This window comes from Falco naumanni, chromosome 5 (genome assembly GCF_017639655.2).
Source record: "Falco naumanni isolate bFalNau1 chromosome 5, bFalNau1.pat, whole genome shotgun sequence".
Lineage (NCBI taxonomy): Eukaryota > Metazoa > Chordata > Aves > Falconiformes > Falconidae > Falco > Falco naumanni.
In genome coordinates this window covers 54037373-54057728 of record NC_054058.1, presented here as the reverse complement: position 1 = coordinate 54057728, position 20356 = coordinate 54037373, and the positions used below count along the sequence as shown (strand labels likewise).

Here is a 20356-nt window from a genome sequence, read left to right as displayed (position 1 = left end):
CTGGGGCTCTACAGAAGCAAGCTGAAACTTAAAATTAAGATCTTTCTTTCAGATGGTGAGCTGTGTGCTGGGACACCTGACAGTTTCTCTTAACACATGCGGGGGAGTCTGAAGCACTGTGGGGAAGTCCTGGAAGGCAGGGGTGGAAAAGGAAAAAGAAAAAAAAGGTTACGTAGTCTTCAGAAAGGGTGTGCATGTGGGCCTGCAGTTTGTGGAAGGAATATTTTAAGGTGTATTTGATAACTTGGTTTAATTAACAGATTAAGTAAAAATGCATTACAGAGCTGCAGAATGGAATGTGATGTATTATAAAAACACATTACAGATTTAAAGAAGCTTTAAATTAGTACAGAGATACCATTCTGTCCAGTCATGAAGATATATACAGCAAAGCAAAACAAAGCCAAGACAAACCGCCAAAGAAAGAAACTGACACACCAACTAAAACTTTATCTGTAAAAAACAAGCCAACCAGCCAAGCAAGTAAGAAAGCAAAAATCTTGGCGAGGTTTTAAAATGTGGAATTTAAAAAAATTAAATGCCTTTTATAGCTAAGATATTAAATTTTTTCACATATTGATGTGATGAATCTATGTAATGAATGTAAAAAAGTATTCTCACAATCTTATGGTATACATTTATTTAAATAGCTTTTCTAGATGAAAGAGTGCACAGGTGTACATAACTGCCTTTCTGTATAGAAGAGGGATATAGAATGACTCAGTATTCTGAATATTATGCTTGGAAAAATTCTGCACAATGGGAATCTTGAAGTTGGCAGAATTTTCATAAGTTCCAGAGTGCTTCTGTTATAATGTGTATTCTAGGACTGATTAGCTTAATAGTTCTTCAATACAGATATTAGACAAGAGATGTTCATATTCAACCTGAGAAAAACATCTTTGTGCTGGTTACTTGGAAAGTAATTGCTTTCTCTTTAGTCTTCGTTTTATGGTGGAATTTCCTAAAAATTTTCCAAATCAGTTTGGAGGGGTTTTGCATGCTTTTCTAACCTTGAAGAATCTTAGTGCAGGGTGAATAAGGGACACTAAGAATAATTCTTTAAAAATGAAAGTGGAATAAACCATTAATACTTTGATAATGGAATTCATGGCAACATTCAGGTGCTTGAATATGAATCAACCTTCTTATTACTGAGATCTATTACCTAAATAAGTTTCTGCACCTTAATTAATAAAAAAAAAAACAAACATTAATTGTGGAAGCGAGATCACAGATAAGCAGCTAGATGTGTGTTGAGATGGAAATTGAGCACAGGGACCCAGCTGCATCCTTCTTTGGGGAAACCATGGTTGTCATTCCCTAGGTTTCAGCTGCTGTGTCTGCAGTGGCCTGTAAAGTCCACTGAGGTGCTTGAGCTATTTTCTAATAACCACGAGAAGCCTGAAGGCAGGCTGTTCAAAAGGACTATTGAATTTACCTCTCCACCTTGTTACACTAATCCTATTTCATAGAGACTCCCATACATAGCACTTTTTTTAAGACGCTGCTTCAGGTGAGGGTTGTGTGCCAGAGGATCATTCAAATATGTGGTGGTAGAAAAAAACCTTTTGTGTCTTTTTTTTTTTGTTTCTGATGCGTCCCTGAGAACACGTTAATTTGTCATCTAGTGCAGTGTGCCCTGAGACGGTTTGGGTCAACTGGAAAGAAAAGAAAATGAATAATGAGAGTCATCTAAGGAAACAGGGGAAACGTATTCCCCGTAAACTGTGTAAGCTACAGTCTTCTGAAGCCCTGAGACTGAGGAAAAAATGTGGGCTTTTTTGTGTTCTGTCAGATGCTGAAGGCTGCTCTGAGACATGTGCTACCGCTTCTTGCTGAGTCGAGATATTTGGCAGGAGGCCCACAGAGAGAGTAGGAGAGAATAAAAAGTCTTTGTGCCGAATGTTCTTTTGAGTGCCTGAGAGCAGGATTGGTCTTTTTTCTCTGTGAAATCATATAATTAGTAATCTCAAACCTCAGCCTGTTAATTTACAAAATGTCTGCATGCTTTAATATATCATTTGCTCAACATGTTTGGTAACAACCTCAGAGATACTGGGGCTTTTGACTTCCCGTAGTATTTATAAACTGTGCCTTGCCCTGGGTGTTTCTCCACCAGCTCCACACAGGCTCGTTTTGTGGATGGTGTTGGCCCACAGCTGATAGAGAGGAAACGCGGGAAGCGTTTTGCCTGCAAAAAGCAAAGCGGCTCCATTTCTGGCCCCTAGGGAAACACACAGCCTTTGCCGCCGTCAGCATCCTCTCGTCAGTGCCTCTGCTCAGCATACGGGCAGAATGGTGGAGCTGCTCCACCCTGGGCACCTGTGGCGGGAGGAGGTGAGAGACTGGGGGGCTGGAGAGATGGGGGGGCTGGAAAGACAGGGGGGCTGGAGAGAAAGCGGGGCTGGAGAGACAGGGGGGCTGGCTGCTGTGGGGGAGCTGGGCTTGTCGTGAGCACCAGGCAAGCGGCAGAAAGCTCTTCTCCTCCTCTTCCAGCAGGTGAACATATAAAGAGCTGTAAGATCCTGAATGATCACTGCTTGTGATCTTGTCTCTGAACCCTCTGTGGTTTCGTGAACCTAGAGATCATCTGAATTCAAAATTGGAAGCGGGACCTAGGGAGGATAACACTCTACGCTGAGAGGTGGTCATATGAAGAAAAGGAAATTATCCTTCAGGCTACCTGAAAATTAGTTGTGTTTTGAGTTCCTGTGTCTTTGGCTAAAAGTTTGGTGTGAAGGCATCATTTGTAGCCATTGCCATAAAAAGTCTCTGACATTTGTGAGAGAGGAGATAAGCTTATTTGACTAAGGCTGGCTCACTCCTGCCAAAGGACTGATTGAATAAAATTAGCCTCAGTAACGGCCAGGAGGATAAAATCAGATGGCTGTGAGCTCTGCAGGTCCAAGAGATCCTACATGAAGTGCTCCATCTGTGGTTTTATGTTTGTAAAGATTGTGTGGCCAGCTGGGACCGTGCCAGCTTGCTATGTTATTTCACTAAGTCTTTTTCTTTCTTAGTGGAGATAACTCAGTCCTTCAGTCCATTTCAGTGCATTGGTTTTGCTAGGGGAATATGTGAGGCTTGATCTCACAGGGTCATTAGTGAGCTCTTCTCGGGGGAGTGCTTACATTGTAGTTTTCCTTGATTTTTTTCCAAAAAGGAAAAAGTCTTCCCACACAGATGGCTATAACTGGTGGCTGGCAGACAAGCTGATGGATGAGATTTTTCTTTGGCACTGTGCAGAAAAGTATGCTTGGCAATGTGACTGTGGCAAACCATTCATTAGCTTTGTTTTTAAAGGCTACCAGAGATGCTGTATGCATAGTGTTGTCATATGAAGAACTCTGCTTACTATCCTTCACCCAAGTGGACTCACCGGTTAATTGCATGGTAGAGGCAGCCCAAGGAGAGAAGCCGGGCTAACATCCGCAGAATAAACACTTACCAGGAATTACTCTTGTTATTTTAAAGTGTTTCTCTCAGGAGAGAAAACACCACATTGAATCCAAGAAGCCTGGGCGGGAGGGGGCTGCAGTTAGCAGGATCTTTTGGGTATGTGTTACCCACAGGTGGCACTGTAAAAATCATCAGTCCAAGCAATCAGCTCTGCTGTTTAACAATTCACCTGGGAACCTGTCCCGAGATGCCAGAGACATCAGAGTAAAAGAGAAATGAAAAGCAATGCCGTACTTGTAAGCTAAATTGATTCTCCACTGCTGTAAGCAGAGCATGGTGGGTGATCTGTCTGTCTGGAGTTTTTCAGTGCCTACGGTGACTGAGTGACTTCTAGTAGCTATAGCTGAGGTGCAAAGCATGGAAATGTGAAAGCAGCAAGACCTCAAATTCCTGTCAATAAGGTGTGTCTGTAGGGGGTTAGAAGTGTTTGCATGGGAAGGAGTTGTCCACATCATGGCATTACCCAAATCAAGCAGAAAAAAAAGGTCTGCATGGCCTCTGGCATAGGATAGACTGCTTTCATCAAACAGGGCACCTTTTCTGCTTGACTCGCTGCAGTGTTTTGGCATGTGCCTCTCTACAGCTATTGATCTGCTGATCTAGCAGGTAACCTACCTACTATGAGAGAGTCGTGTTGACGATCTGTGTACATTTCTTAGAAGCAAATGTTGAGGGTTAAACGTGATTTTGCCAAATGCTGTGTCTGCCTTCCCTCATTTTTTTGTTTCCTTTGCAAAACATTTCTCGTGCTTGCACGTGTTACAGGTTGGTGAATACAGTAGCTGAGTAGTTGTGAAGCTGCTGCAGCTCCTTATCCCCAGGTTTTGCCAATGGTGAGGCTGAACATGTATCCTTCTTAAACACATATGGATGAACATACAGACACACACAAACTCAACAGACAGAGTACATACAGAGCCAACCATGCAGATCAATGTAAATGAAACAAAATGCTTTTTCTGGCACCCACATTAATGCATACAGCAATCATGCAATGGATGGCCCAGTCCTTTTCCTCTTCCCTGGCTGATTAGGATTGAAGTCTGCTAGTGGAGGGAGATACATACATAAACAAATAGGCAAAATGGATCATTCCAATAGCTGGTTTTAGACAGTCTGACTGATAGCTGGTCCAAGGTGCCCTCATAGTGCCAGTTGCTTTTGCTCAGATTCATGAGCCCATGAGGTCTGTGATCCCACGCCAGCTGCAGGTAATCAGATCTCTTAATCTATGACCAACTAGTCTGACATAAATTTCCCTAGCATTCACGCATACCTGCTCACAGAAGAGAGTTCACCAACAAAAATGGTAGAAAGGGGATTTAATGAGAATGTAGGATAGATTTCAGGGTTTGAGCACGAGGCTCAGCCAGGCGAGTGTACTGATGTGTAGCTGTTTATACTTCACTGGCCCCGCTTATCCTGTCCCCTCTTATCCTGCCCCCTTTATTGATCATGCTTGCGCCTCCCTAGTCCATCCTGACCCCCTCCTATTCCCTGTCCCTGGGCCTAAGCATCCCATGATGAGTCATATACGTTTCCACAAAATGTCTGATGTCAAATTTTACACAATCTAAAAATCCTGCTCCCCTGATGACAGATCCTAGACCCCTGTATGCAATAAGTCCCTTGAGTCTGCAAGGCTTTCTGGGGAGGTAGTTTCTTGTGTTGACTCATCTCAGTGGATTTCCCATGAGGCCAGGGGCTGATTGCTGCCCTGGATGGCGCTGGGAGCACCAGGTCAGGGTGCTCTGTTGGTGCTCATTAGCATTCTGCAGCTCCTCTGGGCCCCCAGGGTCTTTGTATTTAGCCAACGGCTGTGCTAAGGTAAGAGTTATTTTGTACATCCTCGGTTCTAGGTATTCCTTGCTACAGAAAATTGTCTCTTTAAAAGTAAGATTTGGTATTTGCTTTTAGTTGCACACTACTTTCAAACTACATGAATGCTTTAAATGTGTGTGGCATCAATGAAATAGATAGCTAAATAAGCTTTTAAGTAGCCATGTGAAATGTAATGATAGTGCAGAATAATTTTTTTTTTCCTGCTGATTCTATAGCACAACCCTATGTGTCATCTGGAAAATAAAGCAGCAGCATGAGTGCCTTTCCTGAGATGCACCACAAATGTGGCATGCCTTGTCACCACTGAGGACACAGGGATTACTGATGTGTCTGTAATTGATTTTTCAGTTCACTGGCCAAACAGGAAAAAAAAAAGAAGAAAAAAAAAGAAAAATACTAAATAGTTTTTTTCCAAAATATTTTGCTTTGTTTTGACAATTTTTATGATTTAAAAAAACCCCTTGGGTTTGTTACAGTAATAGAAAATATTGTAACAAAACAAAATCAAAAAAATGTCAAAACAATTTTTTTTGCTCCTCTCTAAGGACGCCTACTTTTAGGTGCAGTGTGTAACCAAATTTGACTGGATTTCAAAGGTACTTGCACTGCTTGGAGACTGTACTTTTAGTAATTGAACTGTTCAATGAAAAACACGTGACAACTGTAATGATAGTTTAAAACATGATTTAATAATCTTAATTGATCATAAGTTTCAATCACATATCTAGACTATATGTCATCATTTTTTCAATCATTGTAATAGATGCAATGTACACAATCATCAGAGTAAATATCTTAGTTGCAAATCCAGATGTCCCCTTTATTGAAAAAAAATTAAAAATTAGCTCTATCATAGAAATTCTGATCCAAAACCACTGATCAGACCAAACCCATTCATTTCAAGAATTTTGAATCCAATCTTTAAAGGTCATGTTCAGTAAGGTTCCTGCCAATGTGTATCTACCAGTGCTTCGTTGGGAGTCAGTGCCTTGCTGCATGCCAGAGGTAATGAGATGATGACTGGTATGGCAGACACATCAGCTTTTCCGGATGTCTGTGCTGCCAGTTGTCCCTCTGGTGCTTGGAGCTGAAATGAAGGTGTGCTTTCTTTTGTCTTCACATAAGCAAACTGAAGCTTGTGTTCCCAAAATCTTGTCTGCTTTTTTTCCAATTACGCTAATGAGTGGTCAAATCAAAGATTTTAGCTTTAATGGAAAGCTTCACATTGCTTATGTTCTTAGATCACACATCTGCAGCAAATGTCACCACCATTGCTGATAGACTGTGAATAAACTAAATTCAGATTTTTCCCTACCAGCTGTTAGGTGCATATAAAAAGAATATATTGGAAAATATTGAAATTAATTGAATGAAGGAACTGGACAATATATTTCTTTTTCATGTATCTTTGATGTTTAAACAGAGAAAGCTTAGATGAAAATTGTGGCTTAGCTGTGGTTGCATAAGGTTTTGTTGCTTAGATGTGGCAGCTTCTAACACTTATTAAACTATTGAAAATATGCAAAAATACTGTGTGTGTGCATTTTTGTGTGTGAGAGATTTTGCTGGTTTATTTGTATCCTTCCTATCTGCAGTGACACACTGAGACTGATATGACATATTGAAATTGCTGAAGTGTAGCAGAAAGATAACCTACATTTGTTTTCCATGTCAATCAGTATGAACAAAGCAAATAGACTACATGAACAAGAAAACCCACTTTTTTCCTAGTCACTTAAGAGCAGGACTGTGATTTAGAGCCCAATCTGGAAAATGGTACATTATAACCACTAATTTTATTTCTTTTCCTGATAACAATAACCCCTCCTCACACACTTGTTTGAGTATTGTGGCTTAGAATAGTGACTAATCACTCAAGGAAACAGATGAAGCAGGCTGGTATCTGCTGAAATATTGTTTGTTTTTCCTTGCAGATGATTATTAAAAGAAGTAGTTCCATTATAGTCCTTAATGCAATTACTCATGTGGATATGGTTTACATGAATGAAGACTGCTTATGTGCCTACTTTGAAAGACTGGGTCACTGTAGTATTTCATACGGGATGTCTTCCTGATTATACCCAAGATGGCAAAAAGGCCAAATTTTGTATCATATTAGATGCAATATGGATTGAAACTCGTGGCTAAGAGTGATTGAAACTCATGGCTAAGAGACATTTCCATTCCTCTCCTTATTGCTGATCTGTTGCTTCTTGTTTTGTTTTTTTTTGTTTGTTTGTTTGTTTGTTTTTTGAGGGGGAACTTTAAAAACCACGGACACAAACAAACAAAGCTTTGCACACTTTACATAGTCTGTCTGACCTCAGAGGAATTACCTGAAATAGAATAAAATAAGATACATTTATTTTGTGTAAGAGTGCAGAGCTGCAGTGTCTGTAAGCCAATATAGGAACTGGTTTCCACAGGAGGAGGTGATCGTGTTTCCATGGCTGCCTGCTCCTGATGCTTCCCTATGGCTGAAACTGCTTCTCAGTAGTCTCTGCACCCAGTTCTAGGAGCTAAACTGGTAGCGAACTATCCCTACAAAAAAAGGGGATCTTTTTCTGCTGGTCTAAATCCCTATTGTTCAGTCATCACTGTCAAATGACAGTGTTCACGCAAGCAAGGGATGAAAGAGTGAGGAAAAAGGGATGAAGGATCTTCTTTTCCTTCCAGTGGCTGTTAGTGGTTAGCTGGGTTTAGCTGTATCACCCAGTTGTGCCAGTGTCTTTGCAGAGAACCTTCGTGATGGCTTTTTTTTTCAGTTTGTACGTGGCTACTGCAATGATGGGGAACCTGCAGACGGAGTTTATTTCATCTAGCCCACGGCAACATGATTTCTTCCTCTTTGATAATGGCCAGTGTCTGTGTGAATGCATGACCTGTGTGACTTTCAGGAAATAAAAGATTCAGATAGCTGAGCATATATGGGTGTCAGAACCGAACATGAATGTTTAAGTGGTGCAGCTAGGAAATGGTGATCATAACAAACAGTGGAATTCAGAAGATGTTCCTTGATTTGATGCTAGGTTTGTGTATAACACGGCATCTGTGCTAAATACCTTATTTTCATATTTGTGAGCTGAAAAATAATAACCTTGAACAGTAACTTGCCTTCTGACCTGGAAGAAACTTCCAACAGAAGTAGAGGAGTAGGAGCCAAACTTAGTGCCAGGTGCACTGTGCAAATATGACTGAAATTTCATTCACCTGAAGGAAAGAAATTTGAAGTTGCCATGAAGGAACAAGAACAGGTAGAATTTACATACATTTAAAGGTCTTTGCTGTGTATGTTTAAACACACTCTTTAAGTGCATTCAATTTTATGTAAAATGAAGAATAATAATTACTTAGCTTTGTTTTCCCCAGAAAAATGGTTATGAACACTTTAGCTTTTGGTGTACCAATATCATATTGATTTATGAGATAGTTATTGATGATTTCACTACATGAAAAATGCTGTAAAAGTGGCAGGTTAATTACAGGATATACCATTAATGGGTGAGATATGGTTATGTCTGTTTTCCAAGTTATGCTCTTATAATGGTGCTATATCTTCTGGAACATAATATAAACATATATTATGTTGTGCATAATCATCAAACTTCACAGTCTGTACACATATATATCTCTGAGTCTCTTTCTTCAGTCCTTCACATTGATTTCAGGAAGGATTACTTGCATTAGCGGAGAATGCAGGACTGGGTGTTTGCAGTGGTTTTGAATAATGAATTTCTGTAGGATTCCAGAAACGACACTCAGTTCCTCAAACATTTTCTGCAAAGCAAGCAGCATACTTTAAAGTCTGTGCTAGGAGAAAAGGAAACAAAACCAAAACGTGAATCTCCTAAAGTACTATCCTCCTTTCGTGGAATGGTTCAGTGGCTTAATGAGGTTAATTTGTATTAGGTTGTGGGAAATCCTTTATCTCCTGTATAGAGGCTTTCATTTCACATGAATGTGACAGATACTGTACTTACTGCACTGGAACTTAATTATTTGATAGCATAAGGAGCTGAAATCCCTACGTTTCCTCTCAAGGAATATTCATTGCTTACTCTAGATGGTAAATAGAGTCGACAAGATGGTTGGCCTAGATTTTCAATGTTTGAAATATCTTTGTATACTTTTCTAGGTTGTTTTGGTTTTATACCTAGAAAATGTCAAAGCAGCTTTATTAAGAAAGATTCCCCAAATACTATTAGTAGTATGTATGTGATTATTCTTTGTTCTCTCCTATTTTTCATGTATCTTTTCCCCCTTTGAAATGCTTTTCTGTATTGTATATGAATGTAAGTGACCATTTCATTTAATTACACTCATTTTCCATAAAAGCCCTAAAATGCCTGATTTTCTTTCCCTAATTATTACAAAACAAGTCTTTCAAAAGTTTTGTTTCAGTATGAACATTTATCTCACAGAATTTTACAGCAGCTCTCTTAACTGGCTTCCATTTCAGATGGCTGTTGGTGCACATTGTACTTTTTTTTTCTCTTAGCAGGTATATTATGGCATTTCTGTAGGCCTGATAGGGCAGTGTAAATCTATTTAATAAGAGAGCAAGGAGACAAGATTTCAGGATCAGTCATACACATCAGAATACAAATAAGGACTGAAAACTAATATAGTGAAAAATACAATATAGAGAAAAATATAGTCAAGAAAGTGGGACTAAGTTCACATCCTAGCACTAGATTTACTTTCTTTTGTAGATTCAGTATCGGATTTTTATGTACCTTTCGTAAAATACAAATAAGTGAATTTGTGTTAGTATGTATGTGTATAAGATGTGTAATTGCCTATCAAAATAAAAATTAATGTGAACTTACAAAATCAGCATGTTTGTTCTACTATATATTATACATTTGAAATATAACCTAATAATCATAATAAAATAATAATTTTTTAACATATTCACAAATAAAAAGCCTTATAACCATTTTATTGGGAAAAATGAACATATTTATTTAAATTGTTTATTGGCATATATACTAGTGAAATTGTTTGGAAAATAATCAAAAGTAATTTTTACAGCAGACTGTGCTGGTAGCTGTAAAAATATTTGCTCAGCATCGAAGGTATGAAAATATCAGAGACTGCAAAATTTGGGCAGATAGTATGAATTGCTTTCCTCATCCTCTATTGAGTTAAAAATGATACATAATTTAAAAAAAAAGCATTTTTATGCAAAAAAAGAGAGATTTCCCCCTAGATTTCTCATTTATATGTAACATTTCACTGTATGACAATATGATGGATCATGGGTTAATTGTTTGCGTTGTGTTATATCATTTCAGCTGTAGTACAGCATGATGTGGTGGAGTATAATCTAACCTGACTAACTAATATGATGCAGTGAGTGATGACAAAGATGACAGACTGTTCAGTGGACTTTGTTCTTCTGAAAATTGCATAATTGGCTGAATGAAATGTTTAGTAGTTTATGTTTTGTTGATGAAGACCCAGGGTCTAATTGCTGCCTGTGGCTTTTGCCTCTAGGCACGTTCTTGGAGTCCATAGCCTACATCAAGTCTGTGCTCCTTCTTGAAGCCTTTTGGGAGCTGATTCTGTGCAATAACAACTGAGTGGATCCAGAGATCAATGTTGGGCTCCTGAAAGCCTGTCAGTACGGCCTTTGTTTCATGGAAGCTCTCATTTATTGTTGCCATTAGGGACATGAAAGGTAGCTGAAGCATTCAGTACATAGGCTTTGCATTAAGCATACAAAAAGTTAAAAAGCAGCAGAAATAGAGAACTTAAGGATACTGTTAAAACACATACTGCTTTGCATAATTAATATTTGTCCCTGTACAAGGTTGTAGGTTAATACCAGCTAAAAGTTCAGATTTCGTTCTCTCTTCCTTCTGATGGAAACGAACTATCCCCAGAAATATCTGATCTTGTATCAGTAACCACTGAAGGTTCCATTAAAACGACTTTTTTCTGAACTCCAGATCCTTTGTTAACTGGCTGCTGAACCAGAAAGGGTAGTTTGGTTGCTCCCCCCTTACCAAATTGGCCCTCTCATAGGACTCCAGTAGCATCATTCTAGTGATCAGTTAGAGCAGCATGGGTAGGGGTGATGGGTACTGGATATGGGATAATGAAGATTATCCTGTTGCCTCCCGCGTTTGAAAAATTTGATTCCCCATGTTCCCAGGCTTACTTTGCTCTGCCAGGCAGAGAGATTTTAAATGTGATTCCTTAGTAGATTTTATTTTGGGGTTTTGTTTGAGGGCTGTCCCTGTATCCTGCTGGTTCTTCTCTGTCCATCTGTAGGAAGGTTTTGGGATATCATTCCAAAAACTGCATCCACCCTGGACATAAAGTCTGGAGACAGATTCTGAAAACATATGCATGTATGGGTATTTTAACACTGATACACTTCCATTTCAAAGTTTCTCCCTTAGGGGAAAAAAAAAATCTTGGTAAAGATACACAGCTGTTTATGAAAGTCCAGAAATTAATATAGTTTCTAGCTTAGTTTTGTAATGTTTCTGCTTCCTGCTTCACTGGAACAGTTGTGTATGTAGCCTTCTCCAATTTTTCTTCTTTAGCCACTGTTTTCTCTCTGACATGGTTATACTACATTTGGAAAATAAATCAACTTTACATTCTAGTGTTAGTACCATTATAATTCTAGTTTCATACATAGCAGATTGCCTTATAGAGCCAAGTTCAATGCATTTCTAATTTTTTTAAAAAAACCCAAACAGTATGATGCTACCTCAGAATGTTATCAAATTGCTCATCTTATTTTCACAGCTCACCATGTTAAAACTGGGACGTGTGAAGTGGTGGCACTCCACAGATGTTGCAATAAGAACAAGATAGAAGAAAGATCACAGACAGTGAAGTGCTCCTGCTTCCCTGGGCAGGTAGCAGGTACCACCCGGGCAGCTCCTTCTTGTGTTGATGGTGCGACTACCACTATTGCTTCCTTTTGTTGCATGTTCCTAGAGGGGTTTGCTTGCTTAAAGTTAGCAATGAGAACCACTCCATTACAGTTAACTATTTAAAATAAGAGTAGGAAAGCTCCTGAATTTTGAAGGGCATGCCCAAGGTGAATAGGAGGAAGATGAGAATAATGAATTATTTGCTTTACTCTGTGGAAATGCCAAGCAAAATTATTAGATGGCAGTGAAAGAGACCTCTTGAGAAGTTAGATTTCATCTGACTGGCAGAGTGTCCTCAGAGCTGTATGAAATTCAGTTAATTAAAGTGTTTATGCAAAATCTACATGAGCATATAATTTTCATGTGCTGCAGTCTTACATTTTATTATTATTTTTTTTTATCGTACACTAACAAACAAGCAAACAACACAGTTCTGGCTGTTTTTTAGTCTTTTTAGAACAACACTATTTTTCCTGTTCACAGTGCAATATTAATGTTTTACTTAACAAATCTGGCATAGGCTCATATGTTTTATTTGGGAAATACTAGCTCATTTTTCACATCTCTTTCTCTGAAGGAGGTGCAGGATGGATTCACCCTTTACATGATCTCTTTACTGTTGATATGTTGTTGACTGTCAGAAAAGCTGTAAATATGTCATCACTGGGGAATAAATTTAATCAGGCTATGCTAGACTACATAGTAGATCAGACAAAATATACTAAGTCGAAAGAAGAGGTTCTACTTAAAACTTTGAAATCTGGCTGAAGAATAAGATATGAGGGTTGGAAAGAAATGCTATGAAATTAGTTCCTGAACTGCAGTAAATTAGAATAAAACCACAGTAAAGAGGTTGACTTTGAAGCACATAGCATCTTGCACAATTTACATCTAATTTCTTATGAAGGTTCTGAGCTGGCTGAAAATAACAGCCCAGCTGTCAGTCAATGTATTTCTAACATTCTCCTGGAAAACAGAAGAAATGTTGCAACATAATGACATATTAAAGTGTACGTGCACAAGTGTTTGTTTTCCTCTCTTGTAGCTTCAATAGTGGAGCAGAAATGGTGGTGCCACATGCAACCATGTCTTGAAGGGGAGGAATGTAAAGTTCTTCCAGATCGTAAGGGATGGAGCTGTTCCTCTGGGAATAAAGTGAAAACAACTAGGGTAGGTATGATACCAACCTGACATGTTACCAACAAGTAAAAAAAAAAAAAAAGTGCACAGGAAATTGAGTGCACATGGAAGACACAAGTTGAGAAGACTAAAGATGTGCGGGAAGAGATTCATACTGGGATTGGACTTCCTGGTCCTGCACACTTTTCTCAGCATACTTTGCAATTGGTTGAACACGGTAAGCAGTGTGCCACACCTTCTCAGGTAAGCAGTGGAGATAGTAGACTTGAACCCTTCTTCAACTACCAGTAATGATCAAATGTATTATAATCTGATATGTATTTCTCCCTGAAACCAGTCGCACAGTCTATACACTCAGCTAGGCTCTTCATTCACAGGGTAGCAAAGTGCATTTTTATCAATAACATGGAATTACAGTGTTTCCCCGTAGAAACTCCTGAGTATGGTAAGCATTTGATGTGTCATTACAGTATGATCTTCTGGTTCTTTCCATCTTGTATGACTGGTATTTACTAAAGAATTTTGACAGAATTTCAGTGAGTTCCTTTCCTCCATTTGACACTTTTTATATTATTGATTCAAAATTACATTAACAGAAATACCTCTAACATTCATCATATACAATGCTTGAAAACAAAAGTGCTGTCATCTCTGCTTTTTAGTGGCTAAGAGAAATAGAAGAATAACAAATTATTCAGGTAAGTGTTAAGCACTCACTCAAACTTCCTAAAACTACAGGGTTGTATCTCTATAGGGTCAACACAGTTCTTCATCAACATAAAACAGATTAAAATGCACTCTGAAGATACACGTGCATGCATGTTAACATAAACACCTTCACCTCTACACTCCACCACACATACTGATGACCAGTTTTGCTTTTAAGTATTTAGTGATTGTAGTGTCAGACCATAATTTGCTAGGGTGACGTTTACTTTACACAGGTATTTGAGTGTCCATGTCGTTTGACAGAAATCTGCCTTGAATAGGCACTAAATTGCTGGGACACCTTGGTTGTAGTGAAATATAGTGTGTGCTAACTGAATTATATTCCTTCTGTTCCACAAAAAGCTCTACATGTCTCAGTTTCTGTATGTACATGTCTTTAAAATGTTTTGACATTCTTTGAAGGAAGGACACTTCCTAAATGTTTGATACACAATTCCACTCCTAAACCCTCTTTCAAATGTGTTTTTTTCTGAAGCTGACCTTGCTTCAATGCTGCCCACACTTTGTACATGCCAATGCAAGTCTGATGATATACATGTAAATTGTGTGTGCGTTTGTAATGTAAACGGAAGGAATTAGATAGAAATTAGTAATAGTAATAGAAATAGAAAAATAATTATGTGTGTCTGTGTGTTTTGAAGTTTGTCCTGGCTACTTCTGCATGGCACTGTTAGTCTTAAAGAATGCGTGCTGTTTTGTATTAACTGTGAGTGTTTATTTGCAAGTAAAAACGTGGGTCTGGATTACCTTTCTGTAGGAAAAAAGAGGTCACAAAACAGGGAGATATCAATTGGAATTGCCTTGAGGAGATTTCTTTGAAACCAGGTGGCAGGTGAATGAAGGTCTTTATCTTTCCAGATGCAGGGGGCTGAGATTTTAACAGACATCATTCTGATGCCCAGAAAAATATACATTGCTTTTGGAAATGTGAAGGATTCTGTGTGCTAAGAGAGCAGCTTATTATCAAAAAGCAAGTACTTTTCCCTAATATGTAGTGACTGCAATATTTTTGTAGCTCCTCTTTCTGCTCCCTGAAGTGTATATAAATAAAAGGAAAAATTCTAAAGTGCTCTGTGTCTTCAAAATGCCATTTTTGTGAGAAACATAAAAAGAACTGTACAAAGAGTCAGTATTAAGAAGTCATGAATAATAAGTTTCTGATTGTCAAATGAAATAACCCTTATGTGATTATCATGTATAATGTAAAAGCATAAAGAAACAAAGGGAACTGAACAGCTTGGGTGATTTAAGTCTGTTGCAGAAAAGCCTTGTGAAGGCTTTCCTGAAAGGCCTAAGGAAGTCTATATTCAACTCTAAACATTTTGTGTAAGTTTGCCTCCTTCATATACAAAAAGCCTAACCAACTGACTACTGAAGTGCGCTCTTCTCTTCTGCAGGATACCCAGTTCAAAAGCAGCATCTGTGTTTACACATCTCGAGCTGTGATTAGTTAAGCGTTATGTTAGAGATAAAACCAGTGAAGGAGGGAGGTATTTTGCTTGTCCACCTCTGTTAGCATATTTAATTACACTATTGAAAGAAATGATGACAGCAACTTCTTAATAGTTATGGTATCAGTCACTAAGCAAAAGGCCAAGTGAATAATGGCAGAAAAGGAATTGATTTTTAAAAATGTGGTCTACTTGAGGTTTTGCATTATTTTTTTTCAGATATGGCAATCTAGTAATGTAACACATGAATAATGAATTAGAAATAGCATGAATATTGTGGTACTCAGAATTAAAATGTGAAGAAAACAGGTGGAAATTATTTATCTTCATAATGCAAAACCAGGTATTATGGAAATGTTAGACTCTTTTTCCTAGTTTGTCTGCATATTAGTGGGAGAGGGCTGACATTAGGAGTTCACCATGGAAGAGGAATGAGTATGGCGGGGGAAGTGTGTATAAATAAACTAAGTCCTGAGTTAACTTGTGCTGGTTTAGAATTGATTGTTATGGGTCTGTGTAGCCTGCAGGAGAGGAAGGGGAGAAAAGGCAATGACAATTTAGCTAAAACAGTAATTTCTTTGACTTCATATAAGAAGTGCGTGTTTTGCCTTCCTGAGCATTACACCACAACAAAAGGATGTTCAGAAACACATAGGAGCATTATAAAATTAGCTGAGATTAGCGCATAGCTGAGATCTAGCAGGCACATTGTGGCATTCTCCTCCAGACTGAGAAACTTGTGAGAGGAAGGAATTGATTTTTTTTTTCTATCTGACTAGCTTCAGTGTTCTGATAAATAAATAAACACACAAAAAAATTTGCCACATTGCCCTCTTTAAATGATGACAAAAGTGTTACAAAAGGAGAAAATCCAAAGATTATTTTTTTTACCTTTGAAATATTTTTTCTTCTTACAGCCTTTTTCTGATATAACTGTTTTCATTCAAAAAGCTCTCTTGGTTGTGTTTCCTTTTCTTTTTGCAAAATAAGGAAAATGTGTGTTTAAAACACAGGAATTTTCCCACCAGTTGAAAAATAAAAAATATAGCAGTATTATATATAAAATTTACAATGACATTTTAAAAATGCTGTGAGTTTATATTAAACAAAGGAGCCCATTAAAAAGACTGGAAAACAACATTTTGCGGTCAGATAATTGCTGATGAGAAATAATTTCACATTTCTCTTAGTTATGGGGTGTATTCTGCACCAGAGGTCTCTGGATAGTTTTTTTTTTAGGGGCAGATCTAGATGCCGGGCTTTCCTTGTATTTTTAAGAACAGTACACTGCCCTCTGTCTTTATAATAGAGACTGACTTTAAACAAAAGCACCAGAAGCTGCATGTAACCTATATGAAAGTGCATGCTGCAATGCCTCCTGTGGTCCCAGTTCCCCAGGCATCCACCCTGAGACTAGCTTGGAGCTCCTGGGCAGCCCATAAACCCATGTGTATTTCCAGCAGATACTAGAGCAGAGGAACACGGGTAAAGTCATGCATTCTGGGTCTCATCTTGAGATCCTGGAGCTGTGACATGACTGAAGAAGTGCACACTTGTGCCAGGGAGAGGGGAATGTCCCTGGGCTGATATTTTATGAAGATGTAGGGAAATATGCATTGATATTTTTCATGTGAAATGGGATAGAATAGACTATACCCTTTAGAAGGAACCTACAGCAATCATCTAGTCCAACTGCCTGACCAGTTGTGGTCATTTAACCCTGGCTGGACACCAGCTGCCCACCAAAACTGCTCTATCACTCCCCGCCTCAAATGGACAGAGGAGAGAAAATATAACAAAAAACTCACGAGTTGAGATAAGGACAGGGAGATCACTCACTAACTACCATCATGGGTGAAACAGACTTGGGGAAATTAGTTTAATTTATTACCATTCAAGTCAGAGGAAGTTAATGAGAAATAAACCCAAAACTTAAAAAAACCCACCTTCCCCCCGCCTCCCTTCTTCCCAGGCTCAACTTCACTCCTGATTTCTCGACCTCCTCCCCCTGAACAGTGCAAGGTGATGGGGAATGGGGGTTACGGTCAGTTCATCTCACATCTCTGCTGCTCCCTCCCCCTCACACTCTTCCCCTGCTCCAGCATGGGTCCCTCCCACAGGGCACAGCCCTTCAGGCGCAGGCTGCTCCAGCCTGGGTCCCCTGTGGGGTCACAAGCCCTGCCAGCAGACCTGCTTCAATATGGGCTCCCCACAGGGTCACAGCCTCCTTTGGGCATCCGCAGCCCCCTTCGGGCACCCCCTGCTGTGGCGTGGGGTCCCCAGGGGCTGCAGGTGGGGATCTGCCCCACCGTTACCCTCCATGGGCTGAGGGGCACAGCCTGCCTCACCAGGGGCTTCCCCAGGGGCTGCCGGGGAACCTCTGCTCCGGGCCTGGAGCCCCCCCTGCCCCTCCGTCTGCACCGGCCTGGGGGGCTGCAGGGATGCTCCTCTCACACGGTCTCACTCCTCTCTCCAGCTGCAATTTGTTGTGCAGGTTTTTTTTCCTTTTCTTAAATGTTATCCCAGAGGTGTTACCACTGATGGACTCGGATCTTGGAGACAGCTGGCATTGGCTCTATCAGATGTGGGGGAAGCTTCTAGTAGCTTCTCAAGGAATCCACCCCTGTAGCCTCCCCTCTATCAAAACCTTGCCACGCAAACCCACTACACCAATTCAGGGCTGACCAAATTAAAGTATGTTAATAAGGGCATTGACCAAATGACTCTTAAACACTGAGGGCTTGGGGCATCGACTGCCTCTCTAGGAAGCCTGTTCAAGTGTTTGATCACCCTCTTGGTGAAGAAATGCTTCCTAATATCCAGTCTAACCTGCCATGGCACAGCTTTGAACCACTGGCAGTAATGAAATCGTACCTTGTCCTTAAGCTTTTAGTTTTATTTGGTAGAACTGCTTGTGGAATGAGGCATAGTTTAACGCTAAGTACTAAGTTCTGGTTAAAATATATGTAGTGGAATTTACTTGACTTTTCTTGGGTTAGGACTGTCTAGAGTGAGGTGACTAGCTTAAGTTCTAGGCTGTCTTTTTAGTATTGGAGAGAATTACTCAATTCCAGAGGGCAATTAATTTTATCCCAAGATAAGTCAGATTAATTATCTTCTGGAGGTGCTTAAGTCTCCCTAATAACTCTAAAGGAGAGCTATGATGACTAGCTTAGTGCCTAACATTCACTTAATGTTGAAAAGGAAGAAGCTGGCTTGGAGACTTTAGTCTTTTTGATGTGGTTTTCAGTAGGAAGATGATCAAAAAAGCCCTCCATTCTTTGTCAGTTAGGGAAGCTTTGGACTTTGACCACTATCAAATGCAATATAGTATAAGAGAAGCTTCAAAATGTTAATGTTCTGAAGATACACAGTGATGATCAAAATCAGTGAATTATACTATGATAAGCAACATGTCCAGTACCTATTATTCAGCAAAAATTGCAACCAGTGCATGTCTGTGTACAGTTGACTTGTTGGTATAATACTACTAATAATACTAATACTAATAATATAAATTAATGAAAAAGTTTAGATGTAATGCATAGCAAGTATTTATTATTAACCTCTGAAAATCTCTAGAAGCTGAAGGTGAACGTTTTCCTATAAACAAGTGAAAGTAGTATTTTCAGACAGGTCATGAATGGCCATATTTTGGAAATGAGCATCCAGTTTCTAGAATAGCTAAGCACCCACACTTTTATAAGGGGCAGAAGGAACTGCAATTGTTGCTCTGAAAACTGGCTATTATTTTTAATATGTTGATAAAAGCACACTGCAGAACAGAAAGAAATCAATATCTAATATATTACTATGTAACTGTATGCCAAACTAATATTAGAAATAGAGTACTGCAAAAAAAATATTACAAGGACAGAGAGAAATAAAAGAGAAATATTACAGGGCCAAAAAGAAATCCATATTGAGTATATTTATCTACATTCCAAATCCAAATCTGCTTTCCAAATCAATACCAGAGATAGACGACTAGTGTGAAAAGAACAGAAATATTGCCAGGATGGAGAGAAATCCATACTGAGAGTGTTTATCTACATTCCAAAACAATATTGGAGAGAGCCTGAAGTCAGATATTTGTAATATTCCATTTAATCTAATTTTACATTATGGCATCCAGAGCTTAAAAGAAACTGGAAATTGAATAACATCCTTGGAAGAGGAGAAAGTGTACCATCCAAACACACCAACTGGCTGCATGTGAAGCCAAATGTTGTTCACTACATGCATTCAACCATGAATCAATGTAGTTCTGCTGCTATCTATAAATACTGCTTACATTTTCTATCTCATCTTTCTCACTCGCAGATGCTGGACTGTTTCTAAATTAATTACAGCTGCTGAAAGGAGAGGCAGTAATTTTATTTATAGTTGAATTTATAAAATATGCTGTTCATAAGCCTTTCAGCACAGAGTGAAAGGACCTTTGTTAGGTACCTTTGCATACTAATACTTTGCAGCAGGCTACTGAGATTCCCAGTATCTGGAGGCAGCGTTAGTGGTGACTCTACTACTACCAGTGCTGTCATAACCACTGCTTGAGTAAGAGAACATAATACAAGAGAGCTAAAATGTGTCCCTGGATATGAGAAGAAAATGGCATTTTTCTTGTAGCTGAGCCTGACATCAGTGTTAGCAATGCAGCTATGTTAGTTCATCTGTGCTTCTCCGGGTGAGCAGCAGATGCACAGGCTCTTCAGCAGCAGCAGAGGGTGGGAAATGGAATAAGTACTGCTGGTTTTTTTCTGCCAGAGTTGAAAAGAAATATTGCCATGGTGGTAGCCTCTTCCCTCATGTCTTTCCTCCTTTTCGTCCTCCAGG

The 20356-nt window shown here is 39.1% G+C and overlaps 1 protein-coding gene across 2 annotated transcripts in view; it reads left to right on the top strand.

The window, feature by feature from the left end:
• Positions 1 to 20356, top strand: part of TAFA2 (TAFA chemokine like family member 2) — a 192107-nt gene that overhangs the window by 154491 nt on the left and 17260 nt on the right. For both annotated transcript variants that reach the window (XR_005828195.1, XM_040596625.1), the window contains exons 3-4: positions 12070 to 12222; positions 13246 to 13370. Coding sequence is in view for 1 of the 2 variants with exons in the window: in XM_040596625.1 (XP_040452559.1) it covers positions 12070 to 12222; positions 13246 to 13370 (278 nt within the window). In the remaining variant the exon portion in view is untranslated. The remainder of the gene's footprint in view (positions 1 to 12069; positions 12223 to 13245; positions 13371 to 20356) is intronic.